The sequence below is a fragment of the Palaemon carinicauda genome, chromosome 11 (assembly GCF_036898095.1).
Source record: "Palaemon carinicauda isolate YSFRI2023 chromosome 11, ASM3689809v2, whole genome shotgun sequence".
NCBI classification, from domain to species: Eukaryota; Metazoa; Arthropoda; class Malacostraca; order Decapoda; family Palaemonidae; genus Palaemon; species Palaemon carinicauda.
The window spans coordinates 57,925,267-57,945,266 of NC_090735.1; the positions used below are offsets into that span (position 1 = coordinate 57,925,267).

The 20,000-nt window shown below is 33.0% G+C and overlaps 1 protein-coding gene across 1 annotated transcript in view; it reads right to left on the bottom strand.

Annotated features, from left to right (window-relative positions):
* LOC137650027 (uncharacterized) overlaps positions 1–20,000 on the bottom strand; it is a 22,604-nt gene that overhangs the window by 425 nt on the left and 2,179 nt on the right. The window contains 9 exon segments of the mRNA XM_068383043.1: positions 1–6,936; positions 7,059–7,183; positions 7,392–7,667; positions 7,766–9,949; positions 10,060–10,457; positions 10,678–11,029; positions 11,150–11,350; positions 17,205–17,338; positions 17,782–17,850. The exon segment at positions 1–6,936 is cut by the window's left edge and continues 425 nt beyond it. Coding sequence (XP_068239144.1) covers positions 555–6,936; positions 7,059–7,183; positions 7,392–7,667; positions 7,766–9,949; positions 10,060–10,457; positions 10,678–11,029; positions 11,150–11,350; positions 17,205–17,338; positions 17,782–17,850 — 10,121 coding nt within the window. The 3' untranslated portion in view covers positions 1–554.

Consider the following 20,000-nt stretch of genomic DNA (forward strand, 5'->3'; position numbering starts at 1 on the left):
AAAGTTAACATGTGTAAGAACACACGTCACTTTAAATAAACAGGAGCTTCTTTCCAAAATAGGCACTTATGGTAATCTCAGAACTAAACTATACCTGTGTACCCTATAGCATTCACCTATATCAAAAATCAATGCAACAATAAAACATTACTGGACTATTTCATTTACATAAAGACTAGGTAGAAAGATTCAACTGTTTCTCCTACTTGCAAATTGAAATCTCAAAAGTAAACCATGCTAAAACGTAAATAATAGGAGTTGAAGTAATTAAATATGAAAACCAGTTAAATATATTTTCATCGAGATGCAAAAAATAAATGAGGCAGATCTATATGTCTGCAAAATTAATTAATGAAGGTTATCACAGATCACTCTTGTAGATTTTAATCTTATTTCTAGATTTTTTTTTTTTTACAAATTATATAAAAGTTTTAGAACCATAACAAAAATCTTCATGAACTTATGCACACACACACAAATAAAATCATAAAGATGAATGTAAATCTGCTAGCATGAGACTGTGGGAAGATATCTGTGTCATCAGACTCTTAAAATCAGAACAATGATAACAACGAAGAATCTGTCTTCAAGTGAAACATACCAGCACCTAAGTTTCCAGCATTATATCGAAAACCAAGCTCGTAGGGAGCCTTTGTCCTAAGCAGGATATTTCCACCATAATACTGACTTCCAATCATCATTCCAGCAGAAGCCATTGGAGCGAATACTTTACGTGGGATCTTCAAGTGAACATCAAACTTCTTGAAATCTTCAATAGGAGTGTTGAGTTTGATCACAACAGCAATCTCCTCGTCAGTATTTTTGAAGCAAATTTCAGTTTTGAGACTCAACGGTTTGTCGCAATAAAAGATAAGGGTCATTTCTTCATTTTTCCTATATCGGGCACTGAACTTCACCATTTCATAGCCTATAAAAGGTGTAATGATAACAAGTTGAGCTTCCATCTCATTTTGAGACAAGGCTTTGAAATCTAGGATGGCAGAAATAATTTCCTCATTATTCTGAAGGTCCATTACTATTTGCATACCCTTGCTAATTTCACCTGTTATCTTCCCATTGCAGCTAGCTTTACCGGTTGGAATAAATGGTGATAAAATGTCAATGTTAAATGTTTTACTTTCCTTTTCATAATTCAAATCGAAGGTATTAATACTATCATCATGGGCTGCTGCGATATGTAATAACATTTGTGTGGCATATTTGAGCGATGCTGTAAGTGATGTTTTGTTTATGTTAAGAAAAGGAGTTTCAATGTTCAATGAAATGTCAGCATTAGTATCTGACATTGCTGCAGTTGCATTAACAATATGCTTTATAGCTCCTATAATTATTTCAGTCTGAAATATAACTCTGTTTTTGTTACCATTAAGAAGACCATTAATGATATACGTATTGGGAAGTAATGGCGTAAATATTTCAAAGGTCAAAGCATAATCAAATGGCATTTCCTGAGATATCTTCCATGATAACTGAATTTGATGTTTACCCTCAGGGTTTTCGAGAGTTACGCTCACTGTTGATACATCTATTCTACAAGACACAGAAGATTTTGGGAAAAGAGGGGAATCAATTCTGAGGTTGGCAAGAATCCCATTTGTCATATCGAGGTTTAGATAAAAGGAATGCGATGAAGAAGCAATCAAATTCATAATGAAGGAGATATTTATGTATGGATGATCAGGAGATGAAATTTGCAGCATCAGTTGCCTCCGGCCGTTAAACAGTGGAGATTCTATGATAAAGTTACTTTCAATTTTATTTGAATCCAAGCTAAGCTTGCCATAGATCTTGTGTGTTTCACTTCCTAATTTGGAAAGAATGGTAACTTCCATATACTTGAAAGATGGATATTTTGCTTCAATGGTAATTTTGCGGACTGTGCTCATTATCACGGTTTCTATATTCAACAAAAATGAAGAATCATCCCAAGTATGTTCAGCTTTCAATTCTATTTCATAATATCCACTTGGCAATTGTACCATTACATGAGTCTGCAATAACGTCAGTGATTTCAAGATTATGTTGCCGTTCAAAGTAATTTTTGGGAAAGCATGGAAAGGAGTGTATATCTCCACAACACCATTGTAGCCATCTTCAAAAGATGTCCCTTGAAGATTACATTTAATGACATATAGCTCATCAGCGATGCTTAAGTTAGATTCGCCATTAATTTTACCAATGAGATCAAAGTTCGCATCCCACTTTATATGACGACCCAGAATGGGAGGTACAGCTAAATCTAGGTCCCAAACAATTTTCTGTCCAGGAGTAAAGTTAAAGAATCCCCCCATTTTTTCCATCCCTTTGAATGGAGTAGTGATAACGAGAGAACCCTCTGAAATCCCTAACAATTTTCCAACTATCTGCATGGCTCTCACATTTCCATCTTTTTCAAAAGTAGCCTCTAAAGTCTTTTGCTCTGAAGACCAGTCAATTTTACCCATACATCGAATATAGGACCACCCTGGGAGAGTTGAGCTCAAATCTAAGTTTAAATGAGCTTGAGAGGTATTAAGACCTATGCCAAGTTTGAGAGAGTATGCATGCTCATCAGTTGTTAGCTGAGCCTGAAGAAAGTCACTTATGTTGTCAATATCATACTTGAACATCATGTATATATTATCAAAGCCTTTAAAAGGTGTTGTGAGCTGCAAAATAACTTGAGATGTATGGATAGCTAGATTCAAGATGCCCTTGCATATGTAATTTGTTTTATTATGGATTATATTAAAAGTTACCTCTTTTTTATCCTCTGTCCACGTATACCTAAATCCCACTGCAAAGACATTTATGAGGTCTAGTGGTGTAGTTATTTTAAAGAGCATGTCATCGATGGAGTATGAAACTTGTAATGTAAATTTGTATGAACCAGATTCAATACCAAGGTATCCTATCTTATTGTCAAGGTCTAAACTACCATCTACAGATATGGCTTTACTTGGAGTCTGAAATCTGATGAAAATTCTATTAGAGGAAAACTGGCCTTGAACTTTGAAGTCCCATTCTTCAGAATTCTTTTTCAATTTTAAACTTGCATTCAATATATTACTATCCAAATCTAGATTAATTCTATAAGAAGCATCCATAATTTCATATCCTTCAAATGGAAGCTCAACTTTTATGGAACTTTCTCGAAGTGAGAACTTTCCTTCTATTGCAGCCTGCCTCTTGAAACTCCCTCTTTGTATGAAAAGAGAAGCTTTCTTCTTTTCTGAGAGAACATCATATTTACAGTCAAGCGTTAGCTTTTTGTAGCCTTTTATACTACTTCTTAAACCCACATAAAAATTAGATCTTTGTGGAGTGAGAATTCCATGCACTTTGAGCTCATATTTTTCCTTGTTTCTTTGCACATGAATAAGAGATTCAATTCCATTCTTGAAGAGTTCACATTTAATACTCAGCGCTAATTTCTTCATTGACTTTATCGGTGAAGACAAGGCAATGTCTATACTGTAATCAGAGAGCGTAACTTCTGCATTATAGTCATACTTTTTATGATCTTGCTCAAAGGAGGCAAGAACAGTATGTTTATTATGCTCAGCTGTATAATCTCCAACCATTTTGATAAGTTTAGATTCCTCATATGGCGTATGAAGCTCTACAGTGAAATTATTCCTTTGGATTTCAGTCTTCAGGTAAAAGTGCTTTCCATCATTCCCAATTTTAGAATTAATTTCAATAATTTTAACTCCTTGCGTAAAGTCATAGTTGCCAAGCACATCAATCACACTAAATTCATGAGTTGGTGACTTGGCTAAAATGTTTATATATCCAGTTTTGCCACCTAATTGGCTTTCAGCATCAAACGAGTAACTTGCATCTTCAGTGCTAAGGGTAAAATATAATCTCTTCTTTATGTCTGTTAAGTCTGAGCCAAATACAAAATCAAAAATTGTAGCAGATGCTTCTTGATCTTTCAGAATTATATGAAATTTAGGAGTATGCTCATCAAATAAAATATCAGATGTGAAATGATACTTCTCTTCAGATTTGATTAGTTCGAGGCTAACAATGAAATTATTGTCAGTCATGGTGTATTCACCAGTTAAGTATATTGTCTTCAAGCCATTTATGGGTGTCAAAAATTTTCCATTAATCCCACTATCACTAACATTGAGGTGCCCTTCACTTATAGCAACTTCCTCTTTTTCCAACTTAAACATGAACACAAAGGGGATTTCCATGGAACCCAGAGTTCCTTCAAAGTTAACAGAAGAAAATCCTTGCAAAGGAGTCATAATTTTACTCTTTATATGTCCTTCAAAATTATCTTTAGTCATTAACTCTATTTGCCATTCATAATAATCATCATTGTAGTATGCTTGCATATTTGCAACATTTACTGTGCTTTTTAAATCACACATGAATTCTCCACCAATTTGTTTCATTGTAGTAAATGGAGTTTTTATATCTACTTTCATACTTGGAGCAAGGGCTCTTGTAAAGTCAATTTCTCCATTTAAGGATATTTCTCCAGCAGCAAAAGTACTCTTCAGCTCAATCTGCTTTTTAGGTCCTCGCAAGGAATAAAACAAATTGGCAGAAATTGTTTCATAGCCCTTAAAGGGAGTTGTTGAAGAAACGATGATGCTTCCCTTCTCAGATTTAACATGTATTATTCCTTTCATTACTATTGTTTCTTCATTCTTTGTAAGCAAAGCTTCAACTACTGTTTCATTTGTAGAAAGTGAGAGTTTCACATGTTCCCAACCATCAAATGGTGTTGACAACTCAAACATTATTTCATTTTCAATCAGCTCAGTAGCTAAAACTGCATCAGATCTGCTTAGCACTTTGTCATTGATACTTTTCACAGCAGTCATATCATACTTCATGAAAAATCTTACATCTCCTATGGACCCTACGTTAAAATAGGTATCAATGTCGGCCTTGGCAACCTCATACATCCAAGTGCCGCTTACCTCAATATTGTCTATTTCTTCAAGAGGAACATTGGCCACCACAGAATAGTTTCCTTCTCTCATATCTCCCGAAAGAATGCCTCTTATTTTAAATTCCTTACCAAATTTTCCTTTCAAACTGATTTTCTTTTGTTGTGGAGTAATGTTATATGAGGCACGTAAAATAAATGGATTCAACTGGAATGCAGAATCAACCTCCAGCTCGGTTTCCAGATTGTCTGGTTCTAGCTTAAGATCTAATTTTGCTAAAACATATTTAGGACCCATACTAAGGTCTAGTATGACTTTTTCTTGTGAAGAATCCAATGTAAATTTTCCCCTTAAAGGATCTGTTTCCGGTGTTATCAATGAAAAATCACATTGTAATGCATCCCCAAATTCAATTTCACTTGCTAAGTTAATTGTTTTTCCAGGTTCATACTCAATAATAATTATTGTGCCATACCCAGCACCTTTACTCTTATGATGGAGTTCACTATTCATTAGTTCAGTCCACGGAGTTTCCAAAACAAGAGATGCATCAATAGCGTGGTAACTTCCATAACTTTTATTATCTATTTGAAGATGTGTCTTTATGGATTTGGTGCCCCAAGCACACAGCATTTCATGAGTGTATAGGGAATTGGAAGCAGCCTGATGGTTCTTGACTGTATATTTTCCATTGATGCTAACCATGTTTTCCCAGTTCCAAAGATTGGTAAAAGAAATACTATGATCAATAATGACAGACTGGTCTTCCTTTGCCATGGCAATCCTAGAAACTCGATGTCCGTTGACTTTAGAACTTTCAACATTAATTTTCAAGTTATCTACAATTGCTATAGTTGAATGTATTTCTACCTCAAAATCTGCAATTCTCCTTGGTATGTCTAATAGGCCACCCAGTGATGCAGCTATCCTTTCTCCATTGATATCAATATCTACTGAAGATATTATCTTTATATCTGTGATCGTATGATTAACTTCCAGTGAAGACTTTCTTGATGGTGTACTTATATTCACTAATAAATGGATATCCTCTAGAGAGGTCATGATACCCTCTGCCTGACATTTGAAGGTACCATAGTTTGACCAAAACCTAGTCACACTGGACGTAAACTCGAAGGCCTTTTCACTGTGTTTGTGAGACAGAGTTCCTAATATTGGGTAAGAAAATGGTGTTATAAATTGAAGGTCACCAATAAGTTTTGAAGTTTCACCAGTACTTAACTCTCCATTTACATTAAGCATTATCTTGTTTTCCCCATGAGTACCTTCAAACTTAAGGAAAAGTTTGGTCCAGTCATTTTTGTAATCCAAGTCCATGATGATTTCTGGAATAGGGAGTAAAGAATTCTTTACTTTTAGAGAAAGGCTGATATTATAAGCATCACTAATGTCTACATAGCCAGTAAGGTCAGCTGACACAGCATTAGCTCCATAAATGACTTCAAGAATAGAACTTAGGTGTTTGTTATTCAATGAGTGACCATATGAAATGAACAACTTTTCAGTAAAAGGAGACTCAAATGAGAGTGAAAATTTCATTCCTCCATCATCTATGAGATAGGTGAGGATCAGATTTGTTTCTGCATCATTCCACGAGACTAACATATTAGACTTGAAAGAAAAATCCTCCATCTCATGATCTAGTTGGAAACTGACTTCCTTAAATTTATCAAAGGTGGTACTTAGAATAGCTGTAGCATTTAGAGCATTGTTTCTCATTCCTGGAGTCAGGCTAGAATTCATTCTCAATGCTATTTGATTTGAATGTTGCCAAGAAACCTCAGCATAAACACTAGCTTCATAATTCTTCATAGAGATTGAAAATGAAGCTTCTTGTTTTTCAAACCCGGTGAACGGTGTACGGATGGATATTTTATAGGATTTGGTCTCTCCTAGGTCATATACAGCAACAACAGATATTGTCTTATCTTCCCATGCACCTTCGAGGTCAATGCCATTATCTCTTAACTTGCCAGAGATATTTGCCTCTGTACCTGGAATTCTGAAGGAAATATTTGTATTACTATGAACTCAATGTTGTCAATTAAAAAATAAATACGAGTATATATAAGTACTATAGATATTTATAACAAATGACAAACAAAATGAACTAGATCACCTTACTTTATTGCCAGTTTGGTTTCCACCTGTGAAAGTTGTGCATCAACAACAAACATGGCTGCAGGGTCTACATCTTTATTCCACTCCACACTTGCATGTAGCTTATGTAATTCATCAGTATGTGAAATCTGTTTCAGATGAAAATGTCAGACCATACAATAGACAGATATAGAACAGAAATTTGTTTTAACATTAAAGTGGTATTTCTCAACTTAATTTTATTTCATTACTTTCAAGTATATAAGAATTGCAAAATAGAATATGGCTTACAAGTTAGAAAAATGAAATAGGAGATGCACAGCGATTAGAATAAATATGTACATAATAATATCTTACATATGCATTAACGAGGATATGTTGGATAATGTTGGCATCAAATAATACTGAGGTGTTGGTTACTTCAAGTTTTACATCATAAATATGTTCATTATGGTTGGCCATCATATATGCAGAAACTTTTACAGAGTCTGCTGAAATGCCCAAATTAACTTTGCTATCAGTATTTGTTAATGACAGAGTTCCATCCATGCTAATGTTAACTTTCCCTCGAGTTGATTTATCACTTATGTTTCCCTCTAGAAGATATGTTTCATCACTAAGGACTCCTTTTAGCTGAAAGTAAGGAATAATGTTATTAGGTTAAAAATTTGATTATCCCCATTTCATATATTACACTTAAAATATACAATATGTAATTAAAAACATCTTACCTGGATCTTGTACTCCTGATGTTCTATTTCAGTGAAGGCCATATCGAAAGATGACTTGAAATCGGAAAACTGAGTGGAATCTAATAATCCATGACATGAGTATGTGCTCATAGAGTCTGTTAGGTTATTACTGGCATCAAATTCAAGAATAACTTTTTGTTGAGTACCCCATAAATATCTAATATTAGTCTTCAGTGAAATCATAGTGTCATAATGATCTGGCTTGTGTTTGAAAAGTCCATTTATTTTTAACACTTCTCTTTTAGGAACCATTAGAGTCAAGAAATATTCATACAAAGTTATTTCATCGAAAGTTGTAAGGAAGCCTGTGTGAATAGAATACTGTTCACCACTATCCATTGTTACAAGTCCTTTCATATTTTTGTCTTGTTCAGACCACAAGTGTTCAAAGCTCCCAGATGCTGATTTTACTGGTGTGTGAATATCAAAACTTATGATACTGTCAGCTTTGGTAAAAGTAAAGGATATCCTGTTATCCTTCAGGGAACCTGGAGCATCTATAACTAACTCTATTGCATTACTTTCTTGTTTAAAGTGTAGAGTATATCCAGCCTGTGCACCTGTTTTTTCAAGATATACCTTAGCAGAAAATGGTCCTATTGGTAGCATATCTGCAGTAGATGTATATACCATTTGGCAGCAAAGAGCCATGCCAGATGTTCCACTGGTGCACATTTCATGCAATTCTTGTTTACCAGCCTTTTTTTCAATTTTTTGGCCATCTACAATATACATGTATTTGCCCTCAACATCAATTATCTCTAGTTTATCTTTTGATGACTTTATTTCCATTTCAACAGCGTTACCATCAGCTATATGAAGTTTACCATCAACAAAACTTGAAGTGTGAAGGGTTGAGGACATCTCCAGTCCAGTTCTTGTTACATGAGCATCGACAATCATCTGACCATTAACTTGTAATGCTGCAGAGGGTTGTAAATGTCCTTCAATATTGAAGTTTGTAAAACTTTCAGCCGTGAAAGTTCCATTCATTTCTAGCTTGATAGTGCCAGTAACCTTTGATTTAAAGATTAATGGCAATCCAGAGAGTGTGGGGATATGCAACTGGGAGTCTAGGAGTTGAAATGATTTTGTATAGTTAATGTCACCTTTGCGGAAAAGATCTATCAAAAAGTCAAATGGATTTTTGGTGTTAGAGGACATAAGCAAGTTTTCTAAACCGACAAAATGGTGATAGTGTAGATCATTTCCAAATACTCGAAGATAGTATTAACCTTCTGGCTCATCTGTTATTTTGTCAAGGAAACCTTCCAATGTAGTAGATTCTGCATTTGACTTAGACCTCATGTTCCGCAATACCTGTTCAATATGCTCCTCTGGAAAATATCCATTCGAACCAAAAAATCTTTCAATATATGCCTCAAATCCATCAATTCTACCACCAATTTCAAAAAAATTTATAGATTCCCCAAAGAGATCAAGAGTAAGATTAAGCATTGCTGAGCGTGGAAGGTAAGATTGTGTGTTGAATATTATATTACTTTCTACAGATGCTCCAACATTCTGAATATTAGTGAACAAGGACGATTCATAATTTCGCGAAAATTTCAGACCATCTGTACTGAATTTCTTTTTAAGAGATTCTTCACCAATCATTTCTCGTATCCATTGCTTTTCTGGGGCTGCTGATTCTTGCATGTTGGTCATATGAGTCCAGATGAAACTCCCTACTTGGTTAACCCCTTCTGAAATGAGTCGTTCCTTCACAATGTTGATAAAGTTTGGTATTGGACAAGAAATCAGCGAAAGATAAGCTGCAATACGAAGCTCAGGATCATAATATTCATCTTCAAAAAGTGCAAGCAAATCTGATCTGTCATATTCACATGGAGCATGTCGCCAGGCTTCTATTGCAGTAACTCTAATTTCCATGTCATTCTCCTCTTGATAGCAGGTTTTCAAAATATCTTTGGCATTCACCCAGTGGCCAGCATTTCCTAGAGCTTTCAAAGAAATCTGTATTCTTTGTTTTTCTTCTGCATTGACAGCTCTACATCCGGTACCAAGCTGAGTCTCTATAAGCTGAATAATATTTTGAACTGCTGGCTCCGTACCACATGTCTTGTGGTTTTTGCAATAGTTGTTAATCAGAGTAGATGTTCCAAGAAAGGCTTTTTGACTTGGATGGGCTTCTAAGATTTCCTGAAATTTGAAAGAATTTTATTGTGAATATCATGCCATTGTATCTAGCTCATGATATTCATCACATAATCACGACGAAACAAAAGTATCCCACCTTATCAATTACTTACTGGAAAAACATTCAGCATTTCTGTAGTTGGGTTCTTGTAGAATGCAAGGGAAGTGAACCAAATGTCGGATTCTAGGCTACCTATTTCATTGTTTATAATCATGTCTTTGACCACCATGGCTGCATCTGTAGTTCCTACTAGTGGTAATGCATCCACTAGGAATTTATGAGCATAGATATTGGGAATGTTATCGGTGAGAACTTGGCTTAATTGTTGATAATTAAGAGTTTTAAGGATTTCAACAAGCTCTGAAAATAAAGCTGGTACTTCCTTGAGGATTCCTTCTTGTGAAGCAAAGACAAGTTCCCTTAATAGACGTTCAACCTCTGTAACTTGTGCTTCAGACATTTCAAAATGGTCATCGTCATATAAAAGAGACTGGCGATGGAAATCAAAATCTGAAAAAAAGAACATTGATAAAATAAGTATCCGTTTTATTTAAGAGTATACTTTATGAAAATTACTGATTGAAACACTGTAATTTTTTTTTTTCACGAATACTTACTTCGATGTGAGCATTATTACACAACTCTGATTTCAAAAGCATCTACAGTATTGATCATACCAAAAAAAAACTTTCATGATATTCGTCCCTAAAAAGTCAATTTTACAATTTACCTGGCACTGAGACAAACTCATTTTCAGTTATAAGACTTAATGACGTTTTGAGAATAGTAGTAGCTGAGCCTTTTTGTGATGGGAAAGGTTGAGTCTTGTACATTTCTTCACACGCTACACTAACTAGGATTCCATCTTCTATTTCCTGGTAGCATTCGCTAGCTTTCTGAATAAGGGGATTGTTCTGAATAGGAGAATCCGTACTGTAACTTGAGCTGATGATGGAAGGAAAATCTGGCCTGTGGGTGCACGTAGACAATAGCTTGTACTTATCAACTTTCACTGTACTACCATCAAGCTGAGTATTATAATCTGTGTTACAAATGCCAGAAACGTCTTTTTCCACCACACGCTGAAAAAAGAAAGTACCTTTAGTTTGACTGATTTATTTTTCATATATTACAAGCAGTTTATTTTACACGAATAATAGCTTTATATGTATATATAAAGATTAAGGATATAGGAACAATACCTCTTCTCCATGGTATGTCATGGTATTCTGAAAAGTAGAAAGAAGTCCTCGTTTGATATTGAGGACCCACACTGGCTCGGAGACATCACTGCATATGTTGTCAATTGTTCCATCTTGGAATGAGAACTTCAGTGGATGTTTGGTTAAAATTTCTGCGAACTCATCAGAGGAAGATGAGCCCTCCAAATTGACGTCTGTTACCTGAAGAAAAATACCAAACTAGGTATTTTTTCTATTGAAATTATCATATAAAGCTTTATAAAATATATCCTGGCAAATTATTAGTATGAGCTTGGGACTCCTAAAAATTTGTATAGTGCATGAAATATTGATTGAAGAATACTTATATGATTTACAAAGTTATATTGTATTAATATTGAATTTATACAAAAGGATTAATTCATCAAGATTATGTCGTTGTCGATATTTATTGTGTTGAGTGTATACTTAACATTCAATGCACGTAGGGGAAAATTCTTTTCAATATATGCATATACAAGCATGCGATGTGTTACCTGGGATATGAATAGAAAATAGCTATTACTATTATCTGTTGCACTCTGTTAAGCTAGTATTGGTTCTGTTTTTAATAATTTCAACATAGTACCTAATTTTACCTTACTTTGAGTACTCCATACAATACTATGAAATTCTAATTTTCAGTAAAGTATTTGGTAATGTTGATAATTTTAAAGAATTTCAAAATTTTCTTATTACCTAGATTTACTTTACTATAAATGCATTGAAATCCAGTGGCCCTTCAACTTGAATATGATAACTCACCTAGATTAAATTCTAGATCTTCCTTTCCCTTTACTGTAGTTTGATAACTCGGAAGTGTAAAAATTACGTGTGGAAATATATACAATTCGAGTTGAAAAATTCAGAATATATTGGAACTTTTATATCAATAATTTAATCAATCATGCTTGCAGCCCTTTGTTCATGAATAATCAAAGCTACATTTTACTTTATTTATATTGATTATATGAAAATACCTTCTAAGAATTAGTTATCGTGAAACTAAAAATTCTCCCGATAGAGTTCTTTAGGAACACAATACATTTCTGGTCAAACGAAACCTTAACTCTAGTCTTCTTTATTTCATTTTTGATGAGATAACAATATGAATTTTTTTTCCGGCAAATGACCTAGATATAGTCTTTATTGAATGACAAATTAAGAAAATAATTTCCTTTACCATAGTAAACATTCGCGTGATCTACTGATAAAAATTATCTTTTACTTTTTTACTTTGATGGCTGCTTTTCCGGTCCCATACAGCAGGGGAACCCCGCTCTCTACAGGACCTCCACTGTCGTTTTACCTTGTTCGTTAAGAGAATTTAACGTTTCATATCGCGTATTGTTAATTTACTGTTAAATCGTCACTGTCAAAAGACTCATGAAATAAGGTCTTCAGTTTCCTCTTGGAAGCCTTAATGTCTTCAATCATTCGAATGTTTCGTGGGAGCTTATTATATAGTCTCGGGGCCGCATATTTGAAGGCTCTGGAGCAAAGTATTTGAGTGGCATTTCAGCTGATAAAATAAACTACCGAATGGAATTGGAATTCCTGTTAAATGTTCTAAATTATTTTTATTGAACTTTACGACTTTGATCTCCTTAGCTTAAAGCAATATATATCATGATAAAGTGCCAATAAAGCAAATTTAAAAAACAAAAAATATAGAAATTAACTTAATTAACGATAACTTATAAAATCCAACTAAAGTTATTTTCCATTAGATTAGCTTGGCAATAACTAAATTAATTAAATAATTACATAATTAATAAAAAATGAAAATCTCCTGTGTTCGTTGGCCTAGATACAGTATTAAATAATAATAACTTGGAAAAAGTTCGCCTATCTTACTGTACTTCAATTGAAATAAATTATATAAGGACTAAAGAGCCCCACAATTCTTACTAAGATTAACGTCATACGATAAGTATGGTTACAAAACAACCCGACAGATTACCCTGTTATGCATTGATTGATAAAAAGTAAATGATTTTTTTTTATATAACGTTACCCTGACATATGATAAATGCAATACAAAATTCTGCAGAATACCGGCGAAGGTGAAATGTTTTTTTCTCCTTTCTTTCTTTTTAAACAATTAAAGAAAGATTTTAATAATCTAACTGTGAGCAAATCTTAAGAAATTTACAAATATTCATAGCAGGAAGAAAGGGTCAATCGTCAAACCATACGGGGGTCAGAGGATTTGAGATTATTGATTAGCATATATGAAAACCGATTTGAGGGGAAAAAATCTCCCCTTAAGCTAAATGAAACATAAGTGGAAATATTATCATCAGTACAATAAGAAGAAACGGTGTAGTTGAGAGACAACGGATTTAAAGGAGAGATGGGAAAGGGGTCTTCGAACACCACAATATTTCAATGAAAACTTGGTCATTTTGACTAAATATCTTCATGGGGAAATTCAACCAACATAAGATATGAAAGGTTGACAGAAATGGTAGGTTGCCTTCCTCTCTTAGTAAATAATATTAAAATTTAATCGAAGACTCAGCGGAAAAATAGGCAGATAACTAGGAAATGGAATCTTTGGAGCTTCAAAAGTTTGAACTTGCTGCGATTATCTGATGTTGAATAGGTCAACGTAAGTATCTCTTCATAATTTATATATGACATATTTTATTATTGTTACTGATCCAAAAATACTTCATAATTTTTAATCATTACTTCTCATATATAATATATTTCCTCATTGACTTTCCAGACTGGGCTGCTTTCTTTGTTAAGAGTTATCGGGCTTGTAGCACCCTGTTTTTCCAACTAGTGATTTGGCTTAACTACTACTACTACAACTACTACTATTATTATTATTATTATTATTATTATTATTATTATTATTATTATTATTACTAGCCAAGCTACAACCCTAGTTGGAAAAGCAAGATGCTATAAGCCCAAGGGCTCCAACAGGGAAAAATAGCCCAGTGAGAAAGGAAATTAGGAAATAAATAAATGATGAGAATAAATTAGCAATATATAATTCTAAAAACAGTAACAGCATCAAAACAGATATGTCCTATATAAACTATTAACGACGTTCAAAACAGATTTGTCATATATAAACTATAAAAAGACTCATGTCAGCCTGGTCAACATAAATACATTTGCTCCAACTTTGAACTTTTGAAGTTCTACTGATTCAACTACCCGATTAGGAAGATCATTCCACAACTTGGTAACAATCTGGAATAAAACTCCTATAATACTGTATAGTATTGAGCCTCATGATGGAGAAGGCCTGGCTATTAGAATTAACTGCCTGCCTAGTATAACGAACAGGATAAAATTGTCCAGGGAGATCTGAATGTAAAGGATGGTCAGAGTTATGAAAAATCTTATGAAACATGCATCATGAACTAATTGAACGACGGTGCCAAAGATCAATATCTAGATCAGGAATAAGAAATTTAATAGACTGTAAGTTTCTGTCCAACAAATTAAGATGAGAATCAGCAGCTGAACACCAGACAGGAGATCAATACTCAAAACAAGGTAGAATGAAAGAATTAAAACACTTCTTCAGAATAGAATGATCACCGAAAATCTTAAAAGACTTTCTCAATAAGCCAATTTTTTGTGCAATTGGAGAAGACACAGAACTAATGTGTTTCTCAAAAGTAAATTTACTACTACTACTACTACTACTACTACTACTACTAATAATAATAATAATAATAATAATAATAATAATAATAATGATAATGATACTACTACTACTACTACTACTACTACTAATAATAATAATAATAATAATAATAATAACAATAATAATAATAATAATAATAATAATAATAATAATATAACCACGGCATTTTTTCAACATGATTTGAAAAATAGAAGTAGAAAGAACAATTAGGAAATCGATCTAAACAGGAGAAAAGGGCTGTGAGGTGCAATTAACTCAAGAGAATGGAGGGAAGGGGATATCAGAGCTAAGGTAGGAATAATAGCAGCAAAAAGTCATTATGATCTTTCTCATAGAGAGAAAGGGTTGATGAAACAAGGGCATAAAGATGGATGAGAAAATGAATTTATAGTTAATAATGTTAGGGCAATAAATTCCTTTAAAGCGAAAAATGTAAAGCTTTTAAAGCGACAAGTAAATCTTACAAATTGAAAAGCAAAGCTTTCAAATCGAAAATTGAAGCTTTCCACTTTCAAATCGAAAATAAAAGTTTTCAAAGAGAAAAGTAAAACTTTCGAATCGAAAATAAAAGTTTTCAAAGCGAAAAGTAAAGCTTTTGAATCGAAAATAAAAGTTTTCAAAGCGAAAAGTATAGCTTTCGAATCGAAAAGTATAGCTTTCGAATCGAAAAGTATAGCTTTCGAATCGAAAAGTATAGCTTTCGAATCGAAAAGTATAGCTTTCGAATCGAAAATAAAAGCTTTCAAAGCAAAAAGTAGAGCTTTCGAATCGAAAATAAAAGCTTTCAAAGCGAAAAGTAAAGCTCTCGAATCGAAAAGTAAAGCTCTCGAATCGATAATAAAAGCTTCCAAAGAGAAAAGTAAAGCTTTCGAATTGAAAATACAAGCTTTCAGATCCAAAAATAAATATTCCCAATCTAAATTGAAAGCTTTCAAATCGAAAATGAAAGCATGCAAAGGTAAAAGTAAAGCTTTAGAAGCGAAAAGTAAAGTTTTAGAAGCGAAAAGTAAAGTTGTAGAAGCGAAAAGTAAAGCTTTAGAAGCGAAAAGTAAAGCTTTCGAATCCAAAATTAAAAGCTTTCCAATTGAAAAGTAAAGATTTCAAAGCGAACAGGAGGGCTTTCAAGGTGAAAGGTAAAGCTTTCAAAGCGAAAGGTAAAGCTTTCAAAGCGAAAAGTAAACCTTTCAAAGCTAAAAGTAAAGTTTTCAAAGCTAAAAGTATAGCTTTTAAAACGAAAAGTAAAGCTTTCAAAGCGAAAAGTAAAGCTTTCAAAGCAAAAGTAAAAAACCATCAATAGGAAGCTTGACCTGCCCATATTTGCAATTCTGCGATCTTAGTTTACCCAAAATGAAAGCTGTTAATTAATAAAAAGAATTAGATAAGGTCAGGCGCTTGCTTTTATGTCATGACGATTATTGAAATGCTATAGAGTAATGGTTGAAAGTGGCTTCTTGATATTAAAATCAATCTACCTTTCCAAACCTTTAGTTTTGCCATTTGCACTTACAGGAGAGCAACGCTTTAATTACAGAAAGTTGCAAATTTAGCCATCTTTCCCATTTCCTTTAAATGGGTCTATTTATTTATAAAAATCATTATTCATTTAATCTTTTTTTCCAACTAACGAAATACTTAGTATATTAAGGGTGAATCTAATAATAACTAGAAAAACACCCTGAGTTCAGACCTCCACCACGGCAGCTTATTTCTCGAACCAGCTTGCCTTTCCCAGAACCAATTTAGATCGTAGGCGTATTTGAAGTCTGTGTGACAGCCATGTGCGAATTTGTGGTTAAGGTTAGGGTTAATTCGGTCGACCTTTTGCTCAACCTTGACCTTGACCTTTGATCTAGGACTTTCATAATTAAATCACTCTCACGTCTTTACATAACAAGAAATTCCCGGAAGTTTCACTACTCTATGAGGAAAATTGTGGCCACGAAGTTATTCACAAACAAACAAACAATGAATGCATGATTTGAAATTTTCTGGCATCCTGACATCGAAGGTCATTGACGCCGATATCGTTTATCATAAATAAAGATTAAAAGAATATTCAATTAAAACCAGAAATGTAAATATGTTATCAAAGTTAAATAGCATTCAGACGACCTGCTTCTGATATAAATTTAAAAATACCACTAGCATTGTTCGACATATGTCCAAGGATCTTGACAAGGATGAACCTGCCATCCTCACCCCGAGCCTCAAACAGATATCTATTTCTTTCTGTGCCGTAAGTGGGACATTCAGTCAAAAACAAACAAACAAACAGACAAACGGAGAGACAGGGGCGAAAGCTTAACCTTCTCCCAACTTCGTTGGCGGAGGTAATAAATGACGAAAACATGAACAACTGACCCTTAAGATGTGTTCACAGGGAGAGGACACATCGATATTAGCACGTGCTGTTATACGCATTTTTGCATCGTCATCTTCAACGCCATAAAGAGAAGAAATTGTATCGATGGTGTATTCGTAAACATAGCTCTTCCCTGTATGTGATTGAAAGGAATATATGTTACGAACATATCTGCAAAAAAAAAAAAAAAAAAAAAAAAAAAAAAAAAAAAAAATGGTTCTATATGTGTGTGCAATAGAGGTTATGCTTAATTGAATTTCCGTGAAAGAAACCAGCAAATATCGTTACCTCAAAGTATGCTTATGTCAAATATGAGAAACGAAATACGTTAAAAACGTATTCGCATACCCAAGGGTTTAAAATGTTTTACTAAAATTTTGAAGATAAGCAATAGACGTTTAGGCCAGGTACAGTAATGTAAAATCTCATCGTGTACTAAATCACATGGAAAAAAAAGGTATTTACAAAAGGCTAAAAGAAAATGTTCACATTCTTAAATACTGTATATTTAACCGATAACTATCTGCATCAAACATACAATTATAAGAAAACTTGACATATTTTGGGAGAACATACCTGTTTGATAACTGAATTTAAAAGGTTTTGTGCAATGAAGTGGACAGGAACCACTGGATAATGCTGGTGCTGGAAAATAATTAAAGTTGCATATGTTGCATAGTTTGGATGAGAAAAATCTGGATTCATTACAGGAGAACAATATTACATAATCTTGATGAACATCATATTCAGATATACTCAGAAATATATGAATACTGCTAATACTGTTATGGACAAATGGAAATAGAAAGAGCTTCATGATTTTTATAAATACTTGATTTACACTTGAGAAAATTATGCTACATAATTTTTATCAGTTTTCTTATTAACTGATTAAAACCAATGCTTTATGACCAACATTACTCATCATGTAAGAAAAAACAAAAAGGGAATATGCTTTTATAATATTAAAACAGATTTATCCTAGAAAGGAATGTAATATCTTCATCCCTGAAAAGTAAAGAGGCATTACTTGCTGGAATAAAATATAGAATAATTAAAACAAATAACAAAATAGTTATGCAGAATTCATGTACAAAATAACAGTTGCTGCCTCATTATGCTAAAAATGTTCACACCAAGACGAAGTAGACCAGTTCCAGAATTCGACCTATATCTTCCAGCCCATTTTATACAACAGAATCTCATACACAAAATTCGAATATAGAATAATTATTACAAATAAGTAAATAGTCATGCATAAACTTCACACCGATTTACACAATATAAAGAAGTAATGTCTTCTTTATACTAAGAGTAATATTTGGCTAAGGAAATCCAAATCAAGACGGGAAGGGACCAGTTCCAGAAGTCGATCCATATCTTCCAAGCCACTTCATGCACCTGATTCTCATACACAAAATTCGAATTTAGGATAGTTATTACAAATAACGAAATAGTTACGTATTAATTTTGCACTGATTTACTCAAAATATAAAGAAGTAATATTTGGCTAAGGAAATCCAAATCAAGACGGGAGGAGACCAGTTCCAGAATTCGACCCATATCTTCCAGGCCACTTCATGCACCAGAATCTCATACACCAAATTCGAAGCACATACCAATCTGAATAGATTTCGTGCATGGCGGAGGTAAGGGATGCTGCCGGAATATTGCTGCACTGGAAAGCGGCAATGATTTGGGAAAGCAATTGAGGCAATCACTCTACTGGTCTAGTAAGGTGCCGGAAATTAATCAATAGCATTCTCTCCGGTCAGTGTAGCATGAAGTCATTAACTGGCCGGCTATGGAGTTTACAGTCATCATGCATTGAATAACTATTCAGGGCCAGAAATAGGTTGAGGGTAGTTTCACACTGGCAGAAAAATAATTGAACGAATAAATGAATAAATAAATATATATATATATATATATATATATATATATATATATATATATACATTATATATATATATGTATATATATATATATATATATATATATATATATATATATATATATATATATATATATATACAGTATATATATATGTATATATATATATATATATATGTATATATATATATATATATATATATATATATATATATATATATATATATATATATACACATATATATATATATATATATATATATATATATATATATACATATATATATATATATATATATATATATATATATATATATATATATATATATATATATATAAACATAAAATATGCAGTAACAATAATGAGCAGGAAATATCAAATAGTTTCCTTTTCTGACATTTTGACAAACTGAAGTAAAAATATAATTTCAATGTCTCATGGCTAAAATCGGCTCCAATGAAAACTTTAACAACATTTTGCTGGAAGAAAATATGAATTTGGCTTTTATTCACTGAAATGTTACCTCATGATATGATGATTTTAAATATCTTCATACCAAAATATTACAACTTCGTGTTTTTCCTGAATATACTGTAATGAAAGATGCTAGGAGATAACGCCATAAGATATTTTTTTCTTAAAACACTCCCAGTTCCTATGTCTTTTCTACATTAACATTCGTATCTATAATTATCGATGTGATTTGAATCCCTGAATGTATATGCTTTGCATGGTAATTACCGGTAATATACGTGAGGATAACATATAACTTATCATTTATTTTGTTTTTATCTGGAAAATGACATAAATGCATTTGTCGCCATAATACAAAAAAAAAATATTCTAAATATAATGCGATTGTTTGATACATCAATAAATTTGATAAGCAGTGCAAGAAAAG